This window comes from Poecilia reticulata, linkage group LG16 (assembly GCF_000633615.1).
Source record: "Poecilia reticulata strain Guanapo linkage group LG16, Guppy_female_1.0+MT, whole genome shotgun sequence".
Lineage (NCBI taxonomy): Eukaryota > Metazoa > Chordata > Actinopteri > Cyprinodontiformes > Poeciliidae > Poecilia > Poecilia reticulata.
Window position 1 is genome coordinate 11,129,016 of NC_024346.1, and position 21,990 is coordinate 11,151,005.

Here is a 21,990-nt window from a genome sequence, read left to right on the forward strand (position 1 = left end):
TTTAATTGGGGGGGGGGAAGAACATTTTAGACTGCTGAATACTTTCAACTCAGAAATTTTAGTCATCGGTACAAAACGTTTTTACACCAGTGGAACAGGAAACAAAGTCTGAATCTATAAATATTTATCCAAACCTTTAAGTTCCTTGAATCAAATTTCACAAAGTAGAAACACAGTTTGAATATGATCATGTTTCCCTTCCAATTGATCCATTTATTCAACATATATCATTCATAATAACCTGACGGAACGTAAACATCACTCATGCAAAGTGGCACAAATCCAACACGGTTTTTAAATCTGTCACAAGATAATGTTTCCCTGCAGATATTCATAACAGTAGTGGAGCTGAAATGTTTTGATGCTTCCACGTGAGTCAGCATGCTGCACGAAACCGAGGCGCATAAATGAGATGCAGTCATCAGTGGGTCTGCAACGCGCTGAAATATTTGCTGAATAAACGGCAGAGACACAAACATGAAAAACACACATCCGGTCCACAAGGAGCAGAGGAGCATCTCCAAACAAAAACAGAGGCATGTTTTTATTACGTGCTGAAAGGATGATCATTTTTACTTCAGCCCACAATTTAGAGAATGTTCTCTTTTTAACGCCTTTTAAAAGAAAAAAAAAAGAGAGAGAGGAAATGCCGATCATAACTCCTCAAAGTCCAAGGCAACAGCTGGAAATTTATCCATTCAACAAAGAATCACAATTCAGCAAAATGTGGCAGAGAACACAAACAGAGGCAAAGCCTAGGTTCATTTTTTTCAGTGTGATGTGTTCAGGCGGCGTCAGCCAGGCTGACAGGCTGAGCCCCCCTGTGTTGACGACCATCTGCCCTGCTGATGGGCTCATGAGCAAAACGCTGCAGGGGTTAAACCAGGCTGCTGCTGCTGAACGTGACCCCCCATTAAAAACAGAAATAACATTTCACTTCCCTCTGAACACTATCCTCAGTTCTTAAATACGTAAAACGTTTCAAGATTTCAGGATTTCATCCCTCCAGCTCTCCCGGTCGCGCCGCTGCCTCTTCCGGGCGAGTTCTGGGAAGAAGGCGTTGTTGTACGGCCGCTCCCTCTCGTTCACTTCTCTGTCCGTTCCCTTTCTTTTCCCGCTCCGCTGGTCGAGCAGCGCCTGGGTTCGCCTCCTTTCTTCTGCCTCCCTCTGCAGGCGCTCGGCTCGAAGCCGCTCTAGGGAGCTGAAGAAGACAGAAAATTCATTTCATCATTTAGTCTTCAACTCATGAACAAGTCTGGTCTTCTTGTCCAAACATGGAGTCCACTCGTACCTCTCTCCTGTGATTTTCTTTTCCCCTCCGTCTCTTTTTTCCATCTTCTTCTTCTTCTTCTGCTCCCTCCTCCCATAATCACCCATCGCTTTCTTCATGTCCTTCAAAGGATCCAAACTATCCTTCAGTCTGCGATCCTTCTTCTCTCTCTCCTCTTCAGATATCCCCTTCTTCTGTTCTTTCTCTTTCCTCTCCTCTTCTTTTTCTTGGCTGCTTTTCATGTACCACGGGGTGACCTCTGACCCTGGCTGTGGCCCCAAAGACACGAGTAAGCCAATAGCTCGTTCCTGCTTCTCCTATAAAAATAAAAACGGGAAAAAAAAAGAAAAACCAAAAAGACAAAATATTTAGTTTTTTCTCTTTTAATCAAAAAACAATCGTCAAAATTATTTGTTTCATTATGACTGTAAATAATAACGGTTTGAAAGCAACACTAGTTTAATCAACTTCAATATTTTCTAAACATTTACTATTTAAAACAGAGAGTTGGATTTAGTTCTACACAAGTTTCTTTGTGATTGAGCTTAATCAGTATTTTAATTACTGTAATGAACATAACTTTAATCATCGCTACACATTTTCCTTGTAAACAAACAAACTTATTTAAATTTAAAATATTGAATATTGAAGATGTCATCAAATTTATGACAGATATTTCTAAAAGCTTTTGAACAAAAGAAGGAAGGAACGACACAACCTCTAGAGGATGAGATTGGTATTAAAGTCAGGAAAAAACAATATTTTTTTTATTTTGTTCTCCAGATCTGAAAAAAAGTTAAATCAATTTCCCAACTTTTCCACTCTATGTAGAAAATCATGTCCTGCTGACAAACATCTTCATAACATTATTTTCACATGAATGCTAGTGGACTTTAACACAATTTACAATTTACCTGCATCATCTTGACAGGAAGTTGCTTTTTAGAGAACAATAAAACAAATTTATTTAAATAGGTTTAAATTCAGTGAATCTAAAGAATTGGGTTAGAAATAGCCATTATTGTCCAGCAGAGTTGAAATTCAGGTGTAACATCAGCATGAGATTCATAGGTTCACACAAAAAAATCCAAACATGTTAAAATATATATAAAAAACAAGATTAACGATAACAGTAATAAAAATATCCTGCACAATATACCATATAGATACTTTACAGTTATTAAAATCTACATAACGTACTCACTATCCCAACTATAACAACCTAAAAGTTGTGAAATTGTTTCTCTAAACTAAACTTGAACTTATTCCTACAAATAATCTAGGAGGAAACATGTTGGCAAAGAAAAAAAGTAAATATTTATTAAAAAAATATTATAAACCACAACAACTTTACTGAAAATTGTATTTGCAAATTTGTCTAAAATCTCAGTTTGATCATGTGTAATCCCTCAGGGATTAAAATCTAAGGAGTGCATAGTAAAGAAGAATAGAAGAAGCAGCTCTGTCACCTTTTCTTCCTTCTTTTCTCTCAGATATTCCTCGTTTCCCTTCTTCTCTGTCGCCTCTTCCAAAGGAAACAGATTGAGATGTTCCAAACTGGATCCGCTCCGTTCGTCGTCATCGGCTCCCTCTGCTCCCTCTGCTCCTGCTGACTGGAGAGCAGCCCGAGATTTTCTTCTCAGGTACTCGGTACGTGCCTGTGGAGACAAAGAGTTATAAGAAAGTCAGATAACAATAATCTAAAAATAGAAAAACACACAGAGATTTTCAAACAATTGAAAAAATACCAACAAGTCCAGCTACTAATGGCTAAAAAAAACAACAACATATAAAATGAAGGTTGTTATGTGACCTGACTCAGATTAAGATGTTGTGGTATATAACTTTAAACCTCCAATGTGACTGACATAAGCAGATTGAAAACCTTTCCACATTGTATTAGACTTATTGCAAACGTTTAATGGCACAACCACCTAATGTTTAAAGGGTATTTTTTCATACACAAGTTTAAATAGTTTTCTTTTTCCCCTTTAATAAATGAAATCTACATTTGCGCTCTGTATCCATCCAGGGCATCTTTATCTGATAAAAAAAATAACAATTTGTGGATCTGAAACATTAACGAGCGACAAAAAGTTCAAACACAGGGGCAAATATTTACCCACGTCACAGTACATGACCACCTACATGCTGGGTGTTCTGCTTTTTTTTTTTTTTTACGGAACACGGTTCACGGTTCCGTTACCTCTTGCTCTGCTCGCTCCACGCGGCGCTTGGCCTCGCGCTCCTCTTCTGCCGCCTGGGCTTCATCCCTCCGCACCCGCGCGACATTATCCTTGTTACGGACATGCCAGCTCTTCTTCGGGAGGATGTTCATGGTTGCCTTGGAGACCAAGAACTGTTAGCAGCGGGCTAACTGAGATAGCTAGTGGAAAACTGAGGCGAGAAAAAGCACAAAAGCTGGTCAACAAAACTGTAGAGGGCGCAGCAGGTGAGTAAATAAAGGAATAAATTCTCCGAAATGATGTCAGATATAATATGAAAGTAGAATACAATCGTTAAGTCGCCTGTACAATTTGTATTTAAGCTAACATTAGCCAAACTTTGCTACATGCCAAATTCGCTTTTCCTAAAAGTGTATCAAAAAAGAGAGATACATAGATCTAATATGTAGATCTTCAACATTTTGAAGATAAAACAGGGCAGAAATACTGTTACCGAATTGCTAGGTAAGGAGTTGCATTTGCTTGAGGTTCATGGTGGTCCACAGGAACTAGTCCACTCAAACAGGAAGTAAACAATGACAACATGTTGAATCGATTACAAAACTGTGACACCAGAGGGCGCTAAACAGCTCAAAATGTAATATTACGTAAAGACACGATGGGGTAGATCTAAAGCAAATACATGGATAAAATATAACCTTAAATACATTATTATAATATATAAAACTTAGAATCCACAATAGATCCAAAAATAAGATGATTTTTAGACAAAAGAAAAGACTATATTTCTGAAATGCAAAAACGTATACATTTCAAGTTGTTAGACAAAATACAATAAATGTAGGTGCAAAAAAAAAGGCAGGCAATTTTTGTTTCGTGAATTAGACTTGTAGCGGTATTTTTTTTCAATCAAAGATTTTAGTCATGTTCATTTACTTTGCTATTTTTGTATATTGATATTTTTTGTCATATGTGCATTTGTGTGCTTCTCTTTGCATTTGGTCTGTTTTTCACAGTTTACTTCAACACAATAAAATAAATATGACTTTTTATTTTTTAATATGTTTTATTAGCAAGTGACATGGAAAAGGAAACAAATGGGGTGATAAAAATAAAATGCATAGATATTTATTAGTTTAATAAATAAATGTAATAGGTAGGAAGATAGCTAATTTAATATGGCACTATATGAAAGGATTATCAAATCACATTTGAAAAAATATTATTTTTTTATTGGGTACTACTAAGTAACTGAACAGAAACACTTTTATCTCTAGGGCAAAAAAATATATATTAATCTTTGTGCAGAATTGCCTAGTACAATTCAAAATAAATTAATGACATACAGTATTTATGAAATTATTTCAGTTGCATTCTAAATTTGTGAATGTTTCAAAAATCTCAGAACACAAAAACATAATTTGCAGACAGAGTTAGTCTTGGTCTCCTTCGTTGTCCTGTGGTGACAGAAGCTTCATCTTTTCAATCTGCTTCACCAAGAACTGCTTATCCTGCCCTGCCTGTAAACCAGAGATACCACACCGGTTAAACTGGACACCTGAAACCATTTCAGACTGTTAAGGATGGTATACACAAATTTTAAGAAATTATTTCACAGTTATAAATAAAAAAACACATACCAATTTAAGTTGAGCTCTCAGCATTGCAACAGATTTTCCATAGATAGAGGCTAAAGCGATGAAGTAGCACATGAACACACTGCAGGGGAGGAAACAAGAATATGGACCTTTAAGTATTATGTAATACGAGTGGATCTTAATAAATGAGAATATCATAAAAAAATGATTTATGTCAGGAATTCATTTCAAAATGTAGAACTCACATGTTACAGAGATTCATTACAGTCTGATAAATACCGTCATGTCAGCAGTTGTGCAGGCCACAACAGTGCTTCTGTCCTAAATATGTATTTTTATTGGTCTTACATAATATTCTAATTTTCTGAGTAGCAAAATTTTGCATTTTGTCATCAAAGACAACAGAAATAAATTGCAACACATCACTGTGCAATCCATCTAAAAATTAAATATAAAACAACTCCTAGAGGGATATTCTTATTGAGATGCATGTAAAAGCATAATGCCAGCCTTTTAATCAGATACCAAATCAGACTTACCATGATGCAGCAAACAGAGGTACAGAAAAGGCTTGTGAGCCGATGAAGAAGAGAAAATCTCTTGTTCCTTTGGGAAGAATGGATAAGGACTCTGGAACAATATTCCACATCCTAAAGAAGGAACGGAAAGGCCCGCAAGCAAATGACGGATGGATCCTGTTTGGAGAGGCAGAATCAATAATCCTTAATGATGCAACATTAAAATACTCAAACTGGTCCAATGACAAAACTGTACAGACTGCAACATGAATAAACTTGGTAATGTTCATTTTATTGCCTTTGACAGCAGATCTGTTCTAATTTTTAAGATGAAGCTGCAGAAATCAGCACTCACTCAGCTACGCTGTAAATCATGACAACCAAGGCGAGGATCCAGCCAAACAGGAGGACAGCCAGGAAGAAGAAGGCAGAGGTTGTGGACCGGAACGTCCTCAGCGCTGGACGACAGTTGTTGAAAAGTGTGATCTGTGGAGAAAAGCGGCAAGGATTAAGGACAAAATTAGAACCCGCTGTTTGAGATCCTGACCGAGTTAAAGCTGCTGATTCACCTTCTTGCAGTAGAAGAGGATAACAAACTTGACCGTGTTTATGAGAGGCAGCAGAGGGCAAAAGAGAGCTCCGGTCCACACCACAGTCTGACCGTAAACAAGGCCCAGGACGTTGGAGGGAACCACAAACTCCTGCCGGCCCACCCACTGGGTCAACTTACACGACCAGTGATCCACCACCATCCTAACACAAACAGAAACACCCCACAGCAGCGTCGTGTCGTCAAACTGCTGGACTCACTCACAGATATCTTCAAGTTTCAGTCACAACTATTTTATTGGAGTCTTTAAATAATGACGGACGATGGTCTACAGACTTACAGCTGGAATTCCTTGGAGATTCATTTTATAAAAATATACAGGAAAGATTCTGCTGCTTTGATTTTGATTATGTTTTCATATAACAAAGTTAAGGTATAAAGAGCTTGTGTTTCTACCAAAACATTTTTGGGTCAAGATCTTGTGTTCTTCTGTAATTGTTTTGTCTTGTGTTTTATTTTTTCATTTTTTAACTTTTGAATGGAAAGGTTAAAAATGACAGAAAAATAGATAAATATAAATAAAAGTATGCATACCTGCGTGGAAATTCAACCAGCACGAGAAGAGCAATGCTAACGAGGAGGTCAAACAGCATCAGCTTGTACATCTCCTGTCCCACACTTGTTTCCCAGCACTGTGTTATGAGACAAACAAGAAGAGATGAGAAGGACTCACACATAAACTTTTTGTCTCTCTGGTTTAGGTCGGATAGGATTACCAAAATTATTTCTATGGAAAATGAGAAATATTATTTATTGCTTCCTTCAAAGCCAGCAGTTTACATATAAAAATAGGTCTTGAAATGACATTCACTGAAATGCCAGTCAGTGTAGAAGAAGCCATTATTCCAAAAGAAACATAAAAAGAGAGATTACAGTTTGCAAATATATTTAGGGATAAAAACCTTAGTGCTTGGTAACATGTTTTGTGGTGTGATAAAACTACAATTTAAGTGCTTGGAGCAAAACGAGAGGAACTACAAGTCTGAGAAAACCATAGTTCTCTACTTCACAAATCATGATGTAGGGATGTGAACTGATGCACCTCACAAAACAGGACACCCAAAATGTTTGACTTAAGTCATATTAAGCAATTAAATGAAATACTAAGGAAATGTGTGACTTCTATGTTTAAAAAACTTTCCACAATGTATCCATAAAGAAAAATAAACTAATAATCTATAGTTTAGGTAAAGTATGTCTTTGAAACCTGGAGGCAAGTTTAAAATATTACAAAACTCTCTGGTAGCACACAATTATCAAATTAAATATAACCACAAATGATCAAAAATATGTTTTTATGAATTCATTTATTTATTTAGTAGTTGCAGCTTATTCTACTTCTTATTTCTGGGAAGCTTAAAACAACGGCATCAGTTTCTATGGATACCAAATATTTTTCCTTTGCTCATTGAGTCTTTATCTGCAGAAAGCTTCGGTTTGAACTCTGAACTTGAGCTGACAGAAAAACAAATTGAACATATCTGAGAACAAAGCAGCACCAAAGACGGAAAAAGACAACAGCAGGTCTCTTTTGATTATTGCATGAGAAAGTCTGTTCTGTTTTGGTTGAAGTTGTTTGAACGGTGTGTTTATTGAGCATTTACCTGGTAATTGTTGTGGTTGTAGTGACAAGGACACATGTCTGTACTTCCGTGGCACTCGATCTGATTCCAGAGGGTGTAGAGAAGGATGCCCAGACTGACGAGACGCAAGACCACTGCCCTTTAAAAACAAAACGGGTTTTAACACAGATTCATAATTAAATCAAAGTCTGGTATTTTCTGTTCATGGAAAATGGAAGAATTATTTTTTGAAGTCTGTCTTCCACAGCTAAAACCAAGTTTTGTTTCATTTTCTCTGCTGTTTCTTCAACATTTAAAAGCACAGATAAAGTCCTTAAACTGTGGCTTACAGCACTCAGTGTCAGAGAAATTAAACAAACAGTTCAAACCTTAATAGTGCCACTACCACAGTAGCACTGGGAGGATATTTTTCTAGCAAAGCAATTTGGTCGCACAGCAGAGGCACCAAGAAGTTCCCTGTGGTGATGACGATGGATGGCAGATACGTATAAAGCAATCCCAGAATCCCTTGCACATTGCTGTTTTTCTGTTGGACAGGAAATGGAGACGAATGACAAACCAACACTTAAGACCAACACACACATGATGCTAGTTTTACACAAACTACCTGGCTGAATGTAGTCGCACTCGCGATGGCAAAGAAAGTCGCTACGATGAGCCCGATTGCGACAAAAAACATCAAAACACGCAGAGAGTATAAAGTAACTTTGTTGCACAAAGTGAGGGAAGCTGCATGCTTCTTCAGGCGCTCCTCCTCCAGATCCACCTGTAGAGAGACAGAAAAGACAGGTCAGATGGACAAAAGGGGTCCAAAGAGAGGTTTGTTGGCCGTTTGAGGCCTTCAGAGTAATTCAGTGCCGCCCGCAACCACAATTCAAGGATGATACAGAAACGAATTAATGAATTGATGCACATTTTGTTTATAGCAGTATACCAGATGATGCAAAACAAAAACACAAAAAAAATATGGAGACAAATTAACACTTTACAAATATGGAAATATACAAAATACTGTCTTTTATAGTTTATTTTTTTTCCCCCAAATCAGATTTAGAGACTGAATAAACTTGGCTATATTCACCAAGCGTTTTTACGCTTGGTGAATATAGCCAGGTGAATATAGCTAGGTGAATATTGATGCTCAGAACATTGTGTCATTTTCTTTTCTAGATGGTAACAATAATAACAAACATCCAACCCCAAAATTTGGGAAATTATAAGCTTGACTTGTAATAATGCAAACATGCAAGACTGTCTTTGTATTTCAGATCGACAATCTTTATTCTAACAAAATTAAAAACGTGTGTACATTTCATTTTAAATATTGCATATTCTGAGCAAATAATAAAATAATATTAAAATAAAAATTTGATTTGAGTTTTAAGTAGAAAAAAGAAAGTCCTAAATCACTTTACAGCTTTGGCCCAACGTGGCAAAATGTTTGGACACGAACAAGAGACAAGAGAAAAGCGTCACCATCTTCCCAAAGCCTCAGTTGCTCTCGTTTACATATCGACCTGCAGCGAACTCTCCTGACCTGCAGCCGGTAGTAGATATTCCTCTGTTTTAGTTTGGTAGCTTTGCTTCCCAGGCAGCCGTAGTCCCATCCGGTAAAGACGATCATGCTGTAGCTCCTCACATCGCTGCCTCCGGTTCTCACGGCAACTCGAGCCGCTTTGCCCATTCTGCGTTTTGGCAAATGTCCGTCTTAACAGACAAGCTAATACAGCGATACACGTCCTCTTTCGGGAGTAAATCTAGCGAAGGTTCATAAAGTTACTGACCGTGCAATGATGCAAATGAGACAAAAAGCGAAGTAGAAGACGGCAGTGAGCAGATAGGCAAGAGGTAGGTTGTAGGAAAAGTCGCTGCCCACCAAGGAAGTAACTACAACCGTGTTGTTGTAGTATCCATAAAACATGTATGAATACTCCATGAAACCCTGCAGAGTATTGAGAGGAGAGGCCAGTTATGCAGGAAGATTAAGCATGTAACTTTTATTAAAAAAAAAAAAAAATCATATTGTCAAAACCATCATGTTGTAACAGCATGAGACAAATAATCTGCCTTCTCCCAGAGAAAACAGTAACCATTTGAAATAAAAACGACTCAATCTGTACGTCAGACATGTTTGTAGAGTTTGGTTATGGTGTCTTACTGTTCCTGAGAGCAAATCGAGGAAGAACTCATAAAAGACCACCAGGCCTTGAGGATTTGGGTCATACTTCAAACAATCTGCATATAAAAAAACACAAAAACATTAGCAGCTTAAATATCTCTGGGCACGTCAATGTCTTACTGCATGCTTCATTGCTCTCCTTGGATCATAAAGGTCATGTTGATTCAGAAACAGACACAAAAAATGGTAGAAAAAGGCAATAAAAGGAAAATAAAAAACAGTATAACTCATAATGCTATATACATCAAACTCATCCACCAGACTTGACATTTAAGTCAAATATTTGGCTAAAGTTTCCAGATATCTACCTCTACGGTTCACCTCTGGCTGTGTCTGGTTGTTGCTTGGAAACGGATTAAACTGAGAGACCTGCTTCCTGTTTGATAAAAATAACCTGCCTAACAGGAGAACACAGGAAATAAAGCTGATATAAAAATAAACGGTAACATGCCACTGAAACCTGTGTGTGTCAGACCTGCAGGGATCTGAGCTGACAAAACATTAGCGTTGCTGATCTCTGGTTTGATGTCCACCGATCTGAACACGATGCTGGGGATGAGGACGAACCCAGCAATCAGTAGGAAGGACACAAAATTGAGAACCACCAAGAATCGAAGGAAGATGAAGTACGATTGGACTCCACCTCCAAAGTTTCCTGTTAAACAGAGTAAAGTTTGCCGTCTTGGCCTGAGCCCTTTACATTTGTGGCTGTTTGGAAGCATAAACCACATTCCTACCTCCAATCTTTTGCAAGGTTTTGCCCCACAGTGAGAAGAAGTAGAGAAACTCTCTGGCGTTACTTTTGAATTTACGCACAAATATGGTCTTTTTTTGTTTCCACGATCCTCCGCTGAACTGAGCAGGAGCCTGCATTTGTTGCACCTGCCTGAAATTGGTAGGAGAAAACATCTATTTAGTTTTCTAATGATTTTAAAGAAGAATTATTGGGGTTTTAAGCAACTGAACGTAAAATAAAAAAACGCATATATTCAGTTTACACAAATTGTATCCATTAATTACAAAATATAGCAAATAAATTTCACAAAATCAAGAATACAGAAATTAATTACTGCTCTCAGATCATCAACACAGCATGTTAGAAGAATAACATAAGCCTGAGGTAATATATGTAATTATTTTAAAGCTAAACTTTTAATGTTATTACTTTAGTATAGAGCTACATCATTCTGAAAGCTATTTGTACGGTTTTGTTTTGTATATTTTAGATATTTACTCATCACTTTAAGGTGCTCCATATTAATAATACACTAACACTCCACAACGTTCTGAAAATACTATCTCCACTGTGACACATGACGGTGGCAGCGTCATGATGTGGGAATGCATGAAAACGGATTAGAGTTGATTGGAAGACGGACAAAGTTAAAGAAAGGGCAATTATAGAAGAAATCTGACATTCCAGCAAAACAATTCAAAATGTTAAGTTACTTTATTGATCCAACAGGGAAATTAAAGGTTGTTGTAACTCATATTAGATCAAATTCCTCAGACTCATTGTAGATGGTGATGGCAACATGAAAACAAAGCAGGCCTAGTCAAAGTCCAGACCTAAATCTGACTGGGAATCAGTGGCAAGACTTAAAAAATTGATACTGAGGTTTTTTTCAGTTCAGCCTGACTGAACCTAACCTACAATACAAAGTATAGACAACACGTTTCAGATTTGTGTTTGAAAAAAAATAAATATGGTTAATTTTTCTTCCAATTATCTTCTTCTATGTGTCAGAATATTGCATAATCCTATTGAGAAGCACAGAGGTTTTCTGGTTTAAAGTGCCAAAACGCAGGAAGGTTCAGCTGTTATGGAAACATAAGCAATAAACATATTCAGTGATGATTTTTGGATGCTATTAGGTCTCTGTTGGATCCCCGTCCACTAATACGGTATTTTCTTACCGTACAGCTTTTTTCAGAGCCATGGGGAAAGCCATGTTCCTGAGCTCCCGGGTCGGCTCAGAACCGCTCTGTTCCGCCTCCTGCGCCGGGCTTGTGCCTCTGTCGGGTTCATGGTAGATCTGAGCGGACATTGGAGAAGAAGCCCGGCGAAACCTGAGCGACTCCTGGTCAGGAGGATGACCGCTTCCTGTGAAAGCTTGAAAACAAAACAAAAAGGAGATCCATGAGCCGATTCAGTACAATTAAATGATCCAGAATGTTTTTGTCCGTTTAAATAATTAAAAGTTTCTAGAACACCAGCTTACCAAAGCCTTGTCTTTGCTGCTCGATGGTCATTCTGGTAAACTTTAACACAACTTCAGCGGAAAGCAAATATGTGAAGCAGCGGTTCTCTACAGGGAAGTGATTTGTGCGGTGAAGACTTCCCTGTTTTCTCCCGGTGTGGACTTTACCCGTCATATAAAAGATCCCACAGGAACTTCCTTGAATGTGTCACCTATTATCCCCAAAATTTAGACTGCACCTCATAATCAACCAGGAGATGCAACAGCAACACAACCAGAAGTAAAACGTTTTTGCAAAGCATAACTGTGGTCAAAAAGGAGAACGTGTCCCAGGTAAAGGTTGTAGAAATGGATTAAAACATGTTAGATGAACAAAGTGGCTACTGTCTGAAAGAAAGCAACTCTGACAACTGGATCTCCTTCTACCAAAAAGGTTTAAATTTATAAAGATAAAAGAAACAAACCGGACACAAAATGGCAGATTTTATTTATAATTCTGTTTCCAAGCAAGAAGAATGGTTTAAAACACAAACACAAAGGAGGAAAAATAAATACCCATGGTTAGGTTTCCTATAGACCCAAAGTGTAACAGCATCATTATGAAAACAAACTGTCTCTGTGTGGGTTTCAAAAACGATTTGCATTTCAAATGACCCTCCCTCCAAACAGAGCAGAAAAGATTCAACAACCTGCCGTACAAAACAAACGCACGACAAAATGACACAGTTTAGGTCCAGCGTAAATGAAACATTCAAAAGATTTCTAAACAAAATATTATCAAACGCATTTAGGGCTCTCCTATAACTCATGGTTATAATTTATTTGGACTTATCCATATTAAAGATGGTAAATCAGGGGGAAGACTTTGGTTTATTATCTTTTTTATATCACAGTAATGCTCCCATTTGAAAACAAACCTTTTTTTTTTTAAACATTGTAATATATATTCACCTTAAAAAAGAAATAAAATCTTGATTTCGTGGGTGTCGCTCAGGCCAAACAGTGTTATCATATACAATATTGGCAGCATAATGGAACAAGAAGAAGACTAGCGACCTTTTAAAAGTTTGGTCCCGACCCTGAATGGTGCGTAGCGGCAGTGCAGATATTTTGGCAGTAAATGGACGTTAGCAGTGTTTCACATGGGACGCCACACAGTGGAAACAACACGGCTGCAGAGGAGACCGGATATGCTCGTCATTTCATCTGAAGTCCGAACAGCGAGAGGAAAATGAGGGAATAAAGATCCAACTATACCAACGTTTGGAGTTCACAGGATCCAAGAAGAAGTTAAAGAGCAGAAATGTTCATATTTAACACTTGCTTAATGCATTTCGATAGAAAAACATCTTGTAAATTCCTTTCTTCAGCATGAACAAATTTGAATTACACATTAAGACAGCCGATTTGCCTCAAGATTTACATTTAAGAATATGTCCAATTATAATATGTAATACTTCTTGATATATTCCTAGCATTTGTCTGTTTTGTCATGTGATATTTATCACATTTTCATTCGACAGTTCCTAAAAACCAAGTCTGGACTTTCGCTCTTGATGTATAACTCCCTGCGACATTGAAACATTCAACAAAATAAAAGCAACATTCACTCTCCCAGTTCCTCTCCCACAATTCACTGGATTTTAGTTGAATCTACAGAAAAAGCTTTAGTAGTTATTTTTAACAGAGTTTCACAAATGACACTCTTCACTGCATTTTTAATAAAATGGACTTTTCTAAGAAGAAACGGTCTTGGAACGATGTCGTGTCTGTTGGTAGAGACATGACTAAAACAGCTAAAACCAGTCCTTTTCTGTTCCTCCATTCATTCTGATTTCTGTCCGGTTTTCACGTTTTCAGTCTTTTCCTCATTTATTCGCTCCTTCTCCCCTTTCTTCCCGTCTCTCCTCCCCCCCTTCAAGACCTTGGCCACTATTATGCAGCCGACAGCAACGACGTGCATGGTGAAGTAGATGGACATCCAGTAGTTGATGGTGTCGGACGCCTTCAGCAGCACGAAGCCCATGCACATGTAGTCGTAGGCCCTCATTTTCAGGAACCAGTGGATACAGTCGAAGACGTTCTGTCCGGTCGGACCCAGTTTGGACCTGACGGCAGACTCCATGGCAGACTCTGCTGCGATGCACAGCGGGATGGTGAGGAAGGAGAGGTAGTAGCCTGCGTGTAATCCGTGCCAGTAGGCGCTGATGAACATGGTCCATCCAGCTCTGAGGAGCACAGAGACGACAGTGAAGAACTGAAGTCCAAATCTAATGCTTATTATAATCTTAATGCTTTGTAGAAATATTTGTTCTTCGTTAGACTCTCTTATATTTGAGTAAAATCTTCATTTTGAACAGACAAACTTTACACTAAGAGCCCGAATTAGCAATGAATAGGAGTTTGTACATTTAAAGGGGCAGTATGATGTGTTTCACAACCACATAATGACATTTTATAGCAAAATGAAGTAACCATGTTACCTTCAGTTGCTTTAGAAATGCTACATATCAAAAGAAAGCTGACTTCATAACTTTAAAGCCTTGAAATTGGGCCTCTGTCTCTTTAAGGAAGTCTTGTCCTTTCTGACTCGCCTCCTTCAGGAAGTCGCCACAACATCGCTCCTCTTTTAAAAAACAATGTTTTTACCAGTGTTTCAATGACAAGTAGCTCATGTGATGCACTCATATGATGCGCAGTTCCACCAGCTGTTTGCTATTTGCTGCTGGCTAGACTGAAGGAGCAGAGTGGGGGAATGGTTTTGGAGGGATGCTCTGCGAGGCGGAAGCTTGGAAACTGCAGCTCCGAGGAGGACCAGCCAAGTCCAACCAGGTGTTTTACACAACTCAATGGTTGTCATGGAGATTAAATCATTTGTCAAACATGCATTTACGTTTGATGAGGGAATAACATTATAACATGATGTCAAGCTCTTTATGTAAAAGTAAATTTTACATAATGCAGCCCCTTTAAACATTTGCTTTTAACTAGTTTGCACATGCCACACAGTTCCAGGCTTCAGGATCTGTTATTGGTGCACAGCAGGGGAAAGTCCTACCTGAGTGCATAGGACTTGAAGGGGGCGTTTGGGTAGATGTAGTGGTGCAGCCACCACTGCACCGTCATGTTCCAGTAACGCATCCCGTGTCGGACCTTCACACAGAAGTCCGAGTTGTAACAATCAATGTTCTGGATGGTTTTGAAGTCGTATTTCTCTTCAGTGCTGGGATCAGTGCTGTTCACAAAGCGAGGAAAAATACATTTATTTTCTAATGATAACAGAAAACATTATACAGTTACTTTAAAACTGCAAATGAACTTTTTCATACAATTTTATGTTACAACCACAAACTTGAATGTATTTTATCTTGATTTTATGTCTGATCAACACAAAATGTATATAATTACAAATCAGATTAATGTGACATTTCTATTCAGCCTCCTTCAGTCAAACTCCTTCTTAAGACATTTCTTCACCAGCTTTCAACATATAGACACTATTACATTTGCCAATTTTTCTTAGTGAAACAGCTTAAATACAGTGTAATCGGATAAGAAGCAGCTGAGGACATAATTTGTCTTTCCACAAAGTCTTAAATATGTTTTGAGGTTTAAAATATGCTTCATTTTATTATTTCCCTATAGTAAGTTCCACCTGTCTTCCCATCATATCTAACCAGCTTAATGAAAGTTCAACTTTGATCTACTCTGACCAGATCCTTGCTTTCCCATTTCTGCTAAATGGTTTGTAACAAACTTCGATCGTGAGGTACCGACCTGTAGTTCACGCTGGGTCCCCCTCCAGGTTTTGAAAGCGCTTTCTCAGGATAGCAGCCGAGACCAGCGCTGATGCAGCCGGCCTCAGCGCCACACCACGCCGAATAGAAACGCATCCTGAACACAAAAAACACTGCGACCATGTAGAACAACCTGGTGACACAGAGGAAGAAGAAAAGACACAAAGAAAATTATTTTTCATCTAATAAGATTTTCCTACTATGGAAAACTGCAGCCAGACTCTCCCTTTGTTGCCATAACGTACAAACATATAGATGTGGGATTATTCAAATTCAAAAGTATTTTATTGATCCCACAGGGAAATTAAATGTTGTTGTCACTCATATTAATTCAAATTATTCAAAGGGTTATTGTAGATAGTAACGGCTGTTCTCAGAAAATATTTCCTGTAGCAGTCTGTATTGCAACAAATTTGAAGAAGCCTCTGACTGAAGACACAGCCGCTTGAAGTTAATCATTTTCCTGATTTTATAAAGAATCCCTCTTTATTTATCCTAATTTATTTATAGAAATGTAATTAGGATTTTTACTTATTTTCAACTCATCAATTTACATGTTCAGTTTCACCCGTGAGTTATATTATCACAACGACAAAACAAATCTACAAAAGATAAATTATGTACCGTGAAGTCAGTGTGGTAAAATTTACCTGAAGAAAAAGTTCTGGTTCAGGAATTCGTCGGTGCGGACGTGGGAAAGTGGAAAGTAGTAGTTGACGGTCACAAACAGAATCCCGAAAACTGGGACCATCTTCAAGCGCTGTAGACAAGGCTCCCAGCTGGGCAGAGCCAGCGGGTTCGGCTGCTTCAGCCAGTCCATGTATGTTTGGAAGCGGAAGAACGGGCCTTTAGGGCGTTGGGGCAATGAGACAAAGGAGAAACCAGAGTGGTGAGAAGAGAGGGATCAATAAAACGAGCAATAAGGACGACGCAAAAGACAACGTTGGAAAACAATGGTGGTGCAAAAGACGGAGGAAAGAGGGGCGGGAAAGCAAAGACAGCAGAAAATACATATATGAAAACTACAAGAACAGAGAAATAATATCAAATAATATGGACTCACAATGTTGGACAAGTGGCAGGAAGTGAGACAAAGAGAGACATTGGTTATAAATCATGCAAAAGAGAATGAACATCGATTGCAACACGTGAAAGCTTAGGATTCTGCTGTTAAATTTCAAAGCAGACATAAGCAAGTTCATTTAGAGAAGATTGTTGACTTACCGGTCATTATACCGACATAACAGTAACTATAGGACAGAATGTCGTAGAGGGAAGGTTCTTGAGACAGACCACCAATGACTGGAGACTTAGCAAAGGAGCTCACATCTCTCTTCTTCTCTACATGGAAGCTGTGCACCTCATTGGCAAGACTGACCATCTGAGAGAAAAACAAACACCAAGAGTAAAACACAAGCTCACGAAATGTCAAGAAACAGGACGCTTTTTTGATATGCAAAACAGACGATGTTACTGTGTGTGTGTGTGTGTGTGTGTTTGTGGGTTTTTCTACCTTAAGAGTGAGGAGTAGCTGGACGGCGTTGGCAAACGGTGTTGGCTGGGGAAGATCGAACCAGGTGACCAGACGGAAAAAGAGCAGGTAAAGAAATGTCCAGCTGAGACTCAGTGCTGGGGCGTGCCTGATGAGCAGAGGCAGGTGTTATGAGCCACAAAATCTACACTCACTTAATTCATGACGGTAATTATACCAATCAAGCAAAACATTACGGTCACGGACACTTGCAGGTCCGATACATGAGCCGGCGGCTGAACAAAGTGTCTTCAAAGTTGACGTTTTGGAAACAGGAATAACGGCCAAATGTACAAATTTGAGCAAGTTTGACAGCAGACTTGCTGTAATGGCTGACAACTAAGACAGAGCACGTCCAAAGCTTTAGCTCTTGTGGTGTGTTCACCACCTGCAGCGGTCAGGATCCAATCAAAAGTGGCAAGGGAGATGAAACAGCTACAGCTAAGTGATGCATGTGGGGAGCAAAGGTTGGCAAGATCCAAGAGATGATCTGCTCCAAAGACTGAAGAAGCTTATGCTGGTTCTGATAGAATACACAGGTCATTGCAGTCCAATCGGTGTGTTCATACTATCCACCACTGAAAGAACCAAGAATGGGGATGTCATCTTCAGAAGCAAACCAGGAAGCCATGGAAGAAGGTGGCCTGGTCTGATTTTCTTTTACATCCTGTGGATGGCAAGGTGTGTGCATCATTTAACTGGAGAACACATGGGACCATGATGCATTGTGGGAAGAAGTAAGAGGCAGTGTGATCCATGTGGATGTTAACTTGACACACACCACCTATCTGAGTATCGCAGAGCAAGTTCACCTTTTAATTGAGACAGTACTCCCTGATGGCTGTGACCTCTTTCAGCAGTTTAATGCCGTCAGCTACAGAGAAAAAATAGTCCATGGATTCTTTGAGGAACAAAACTGTGAGTTTGATTTTCAAGCTTTGATTCTATATACCAAAGATCTAATCAGGCATTTGTGGGATGAACAGGACAAGTAGGTCTGATCCATGGGCCTTGTTTGTCTTAAAGGATCTGCTGCTCACAGCTTTAAGACACCAAAACAAAACAGGTCAAGGTTTCTGCAGCAAAAAGATGGGTAGCAGGCTTTCAGGCAGGTGTTCATAATGTTCTGATCAGTGTATTTTAAGAACAATGCAAAACTTAACAACCATGTACCTTTCAGCTGAACACGTTACTTTTTCTAACGTGCAGCCAAAAGTTAGAGGACGTCAACATGTAAACTGGTTTCCCAGTGAGATGAACCACAGGAAGATTATTCTATGAAATAAAGAAACAATGTTTTGTAAAAACCTCAGTAAAGGTTATGTTCTGGTAAACATTTATTGCTGGCCAGTTTCAGATACATATCACCCTGCCTTTGGGTTTGGAGCACGTTTACTCTGTGAGAAATAACATCTCACTGATCACTCTAAGCTGCAGACTAATTATGGTCAAGACTTACTTCTACTTGCATTTTAGAAATGCAGAGACGGTAATCACTCACCGCCAGCTGCTCTTAATGATAATCCATGTTCCTATCACCGTCACCAGGGAGTGCAGAGTGTGGATGTGACACAAAGCGATGGTGATGGACAAACCCAGAAAGAGAGACGCCACCTGCTTCACAGATGAACCTGAAGCAAAGGAGAGAGAAACCGAGTTTGATTGGTAAAAAGAAACAAACACCTGACACAGGATTTCATGCTAGTAGATGTGCATTCTGCTATTCTTTATCTCACACCAGCAGCAATTAGCATAGATCTATTCTCTTGATTAACAGATGTCTATTACCCACAGAGGCGTAATAAACATTTATGGTGCATTTCAGACTAAATAAATGTCACAAGTGTGTAATCTAACAGAGAAATATGTTTAAAATGAGGAAAATAGATAAAACAGAAGTGATAAAAGTGTAAATAAAAGCTTAGTACAAAACATAATTACAAAAAGATATGGTGAAATTTAAGCTGAAAAGCAGAGAACTAGAAGCAGATTATTTTTTCACTTCAAAGACATAAAAGTCCTGAGTATTCAGAACTACACCGACAAGTGACAGCAATTAATCAAGACTTTGGAAAATTTTCAAGCTAACAAATAACATCAGGAAATTAATGCAACACAACAACCGTGAAGTTTGGCTCTGACAATGAAACCTAAGCGGCTATGCAAAATACTCACTGAGATAGCGAAAGAGGAACCCAACAGGGACGGAGGCAGCAAGGACGCCCAAATATACCAGCTCATCGGGAGACATGTTTCTGAAACACGGATCAGTGTGTTAAATTCACATAAAACATGTCTGACATTGAGGAAAAACACCGTACCAATCCAATATGACTTTAATTCTATTATATCTCATGATTAAAGATACAAACAGAAGTATTTTAAGATGGAAAGTGTTTTTAATAAATCCAGTTTATTTTTAGAAGACAGCCACATAGATTTTTGTCTTTTTCCAAGGTTTAAGAGCAAACCTGCAGAAGAGGTTTGCTCTTAAAAGCATTTATTATATAATCAATTACAGCATCATAGCTATAGTGGATGCTAACATCAATCTAAACAATAAGTGAGATTGTTTACGCCAAGGTGTAGAAGAAAAATCATCTTTCATTTTAGGATATTTTAGTCTTTACATTTTTTCTCCCTTTTCAACCTATTGGAGATAAATATAGTAGGAGGTTTTCTCCAACTGCGATGGAATTAAGTGAGATATTTCTAAGACGGTTAAGCAGATTTCAAGCTTTAATTTTGTACATGCACTTGATCACAACAAAGAAAAATGTAATGTACCCTTTATTAAGCACATGGCTACTGCAACAATTGGTAGAACAAGCCCATTTATACAAAAAAAAAAAAAGAACTGAGGGATACCTCAGGAAAAATTGTGACTAATATTATATTAAGCCAAATAGTTTAGTTTTTCTAAATTCAAGCAGACTGAACTTTGAATCAGGTGTTTTTGTATATTATATTATAAAATAATTATGTTTTCCATGGTTCCCCTGTCCTCACTAAATTCATCATACTTATTCAGGTTCTCTCCACAGCCATAAGGCAAATGTGTCACATAAGTTACCGAGGCTTATTTTATTGCTTCCTCATAATTTTCTCTGTTCATCTGGATAATGAAGATGAAAAAATATATGATTTAATGAGTCTAAGTGTTCTCTATCTAAGAAAATGGGGAGAAATCATGTCTTTGCAACAGAAAGAAAATATCAAATGATACAGTCTAGCTTAAGCGCTCATAATTTTGCTGTTGTATATAATCATAATATTGGTTCTTCCAACTTTTGAGTGAAGTCTGTAGTGAGATTAGTGTTTAAAAAAATGGAATTAACAAATTTAAGAGAGACTAGCACTATGTCACAGCAGATTAGGAAATTAATCTGCTGTGACATATTTAAGATTTTGTATTATTTCTACAAATAACTTTTAACATCGTTTCTTCAGCTACTTGTCCCTAGGGAAATTAGACAGCAATTTGTTAAACAATGCATATGTTGGAACAACTATGAGATTATTTAATTTTAGCTCACTGTTATAAAGTTTCCTATTTAATGTCTGAACCCTAAAGAATCATCTTGCTCTTTAGATGAGATATGGTGAAGCAGATAAAAAAAAGCTCTTATCTGTCTTAAGTGGCATCTCAAACTAGGTTTTTGTAATCAAAAATGTTTGTAGATGTGTGTACAAAATTTGCACTTTCATACCTTCTAAATAGAGTAGAACGACAATATTGTTTTGAGCAATACTTGTACAATCTCAAAAGAATAACTGGACACAGTATTTAGTAGGATATTATATTTATACTTCCATTCACATTCTACACATTATGTTTGCCTACTTGAATAGACTCTGCTCTGTTTCAGGTGAAGAATGTTGTCAGCTTCAAAATGTGCTCAGACGTGTTGGCTTTAATGCTTTATCGCAGATTAAAAAGCGCCTACGTCAACCCGAATACTTCATTTCCCACTGCTGTGGCAATAGATAGCAAGTACACTCACGTATTTCACAACCTATGGCCACAAATGAAGCTAAAACTTTCCCAATTAAGGTAATTCCCGATTACAAACACGGAACCACAATATTCACCACCGAATGCCATTTTTAATAACCGTTAATGGCTACAGGCAGGTAAAAAGCCAAACGAGTCAAAAACGCTGCGTGCAACAAGCTACTATAAGGTTAGAATAGAAGCATACCTTATATTTAAGGTTATAAAAACCCACTTTTTTCACAGAACGCAGTGAAAGCTTTGTAACGTTTAGCAGTAACGCGTAAATTAAGTGCGTTTTAAAGGCTATATATGCTGCCGACCATCAGAATTGCAGAATTTATGTACTTACACTCATAAAAAGCTGAGTATGCCAAAAAATTAAGATTTCTATCTCCAGTTTAACCTGCACGTTCCATGAAATCTGCCCCTCGTCGCTCATTCACGCCTAACCCGTGGAAGAGTTCACTTCCGGGTTTGTCGTTGTACGTCCAGCGTGGTGACATCATGACGCAACAGGACT

The 21,990-nt window shown here is 38.2% G+C and overlaps 3 protein-coding genes across 4 annotated transcripts; all 3 read right to left on the reverse strand.

The window, feature by feature from the left end:
• Nucleotides 1-39: 39 nt before the first annotated feature.
• On the reverse strand, nt 40-4,055 carry leng1 (leukocyte receptor cluster (LRC) member 1). Its single transcript, XM_008431575.1, has 5 exons — nt 3,950-4,055; nt 3,477-3,667; nt 2,740-2,928; nt 1,292-1,587; nt 40-1,201 (listed from the first exon to the last, which is right to left on the reverse strand). The coding sequence occupies exons 2-5, from the start codon at nt 3,606-3,608 to the stop codon at nt 982-984; spliced, it is 837 nt and encodes a 278-aa protein (XP_008429797.1). The 5' UTR covers nt 3,609-3,667; nt 3,950-4,055; the 3' UTR covers nt 40-981.
• A 494-nt stretch (nt 4,056-4,549) lies between these two features.
• On the reverse strand, nt 4,550-12,252 carry tmc4 (transmembrane channel-like 4). The gene is made up of 16 exons (XM_008431576.2): nt 12,167-12,252; nt 11,862-12,057; nt 10,682-10,830; nt 10,420-10,599; nt 9,924-10,000; nt 9,550-9,707; nt 9,303-9,450; nt 8,373-8,531; nt 8,134-8,291; nt 7,787-7,904; nt 6,717-6,814; nt 6,142-6,325; nt 5,928-6,058; nt 5,594-5,749; nt 5,097-5,175; nt 4,550-4,976 (listed from the first exon to the last, which is right to left on the reverse strand). Exons 1-16 carry the CDS (start codon nt 12,195-12,197, stop codon nt 4,890-4,892), a joined length of 2,109 nt encoding a protein of 702 aa, XP_008429798.1. The 5' UTR covers nt 12,198-12,252; the 3' UTR covers nt 4,550-4,889.
• A 361-nt stretch (nt 12,253-12,613) lies between these two features.
• Nucleotides 12,614-21,977, reverse strand: mboat7 (membrane bound O-acyltransferase domain containing 7). Of its 2 annotated transcripts, XM_008431574.2 has the most exons (9): nt 21,820-21,977; nt 19,649-19,728; nt 18,975-19,104; nt 17,456-17,582; nt 17,167-17,323; nt 16,593-16,788; nt 15,923-16,075; nt 15,204-15,380; nt 13,971-14,373 (listed from the first exon to the last, which is right to left on the reverse strand). In XM_008431574.2, exons 2-9 carry the CDS (start codon nt 19,722-19,724, stop codon nt 13,971-13,973), a joined length of 1,419 nt encoding a protein of 472 aa, XP_008429796.1. In that variant the 5' UTR covers nt 19,725-19,728; nt 21,820-21,977. The 2 variants fall into 2 exon arrangements, with proteins under 2 accessions (XP_017165265.1, XP_008429796.1); XM_017309776.1 differs by lacking the exon at nt 21,820-21,977 and having other exon boundaries at nt 12,614-14,373; nt 19,649-19,724.
• Between the last annotated feature and the right edge of the window lie 13 nt (nt 21,978-21,990).

What these genes read in the sequence shown, in the direction of transcription:
- leng1 (XM_008431575.1), bottom strand. Translation starts at nt 3,608, where the DNA reads ATGAACATCCTCCCGAAGAAGAGCTGGCATGTCCGTAACAAGGATAAT. An exon ending in GAGAAAAGAAGGAAGAAAAG is followed by an intron (nt 1,588 to 2,739) that starts GTGACAGAGCTG and finishes TTATTTTTATAG; the next exon opens with GAGAAGCAGGAACGAGCTAT. An exon ending in AAGAAAATCACAGGAGAGAG is followed by an intron (nt 1,202 to 1,291) that starts GTACGAGTGGAC and finishes TGTCTTCTTCAG; the next exon opens with CTCCCTAGAGCGGCTTCGAG.
- mboat7 (XM_017309776.1), bottom strand. Translation starts at nt 19,724, where the DNA reads ATGTCTCCCGATGAGCTGGTATATTTGGGCGTCCTTGCTGCCTCCGTC. An exon ending in ATCATTAAGAGCAGCTGGCG is followed by an intron (nt 17,583 to 18,974) that starts GTGAGTGATTAC and finishes TCTGCTCATCAG; the next exon opens with GCACGCCCCAGCACTGAGTC. An exon ending in TTCAAGTCCTATGCACTCAG is followed by an intron (nt 14,374 to 15,203) that starts GTAGGACTTTCC and finishes TGTGCTCCTCAG; the next exon opens with AGCTGGATGGACCATGTTCA.
- tmc4 (XM_008431576.2), bottom strand. Translation starts at nt 12,197, where the DNA reads ATGACCATCGAGCAGCAAAGACAAGGCTTTG. An exon ending in CTCATTTGCATCATTGCACG is followed by an intron (nt 9,451 to 9,549) that starts GTCAGTAACTTT and finishes GCCAAAACGCAG; the next exon opens with AATGGGCAAAGCGGCTCGAG. An exon ending in ATGATTTACAGCGTAGCTGA is followed by an intron (nt 5,750 to 5,927) that starts GTGAGTGCTGAT and finishes CTCTCCAAACAG; the next exon opens with GATCCATCCGTCATTTGCTT.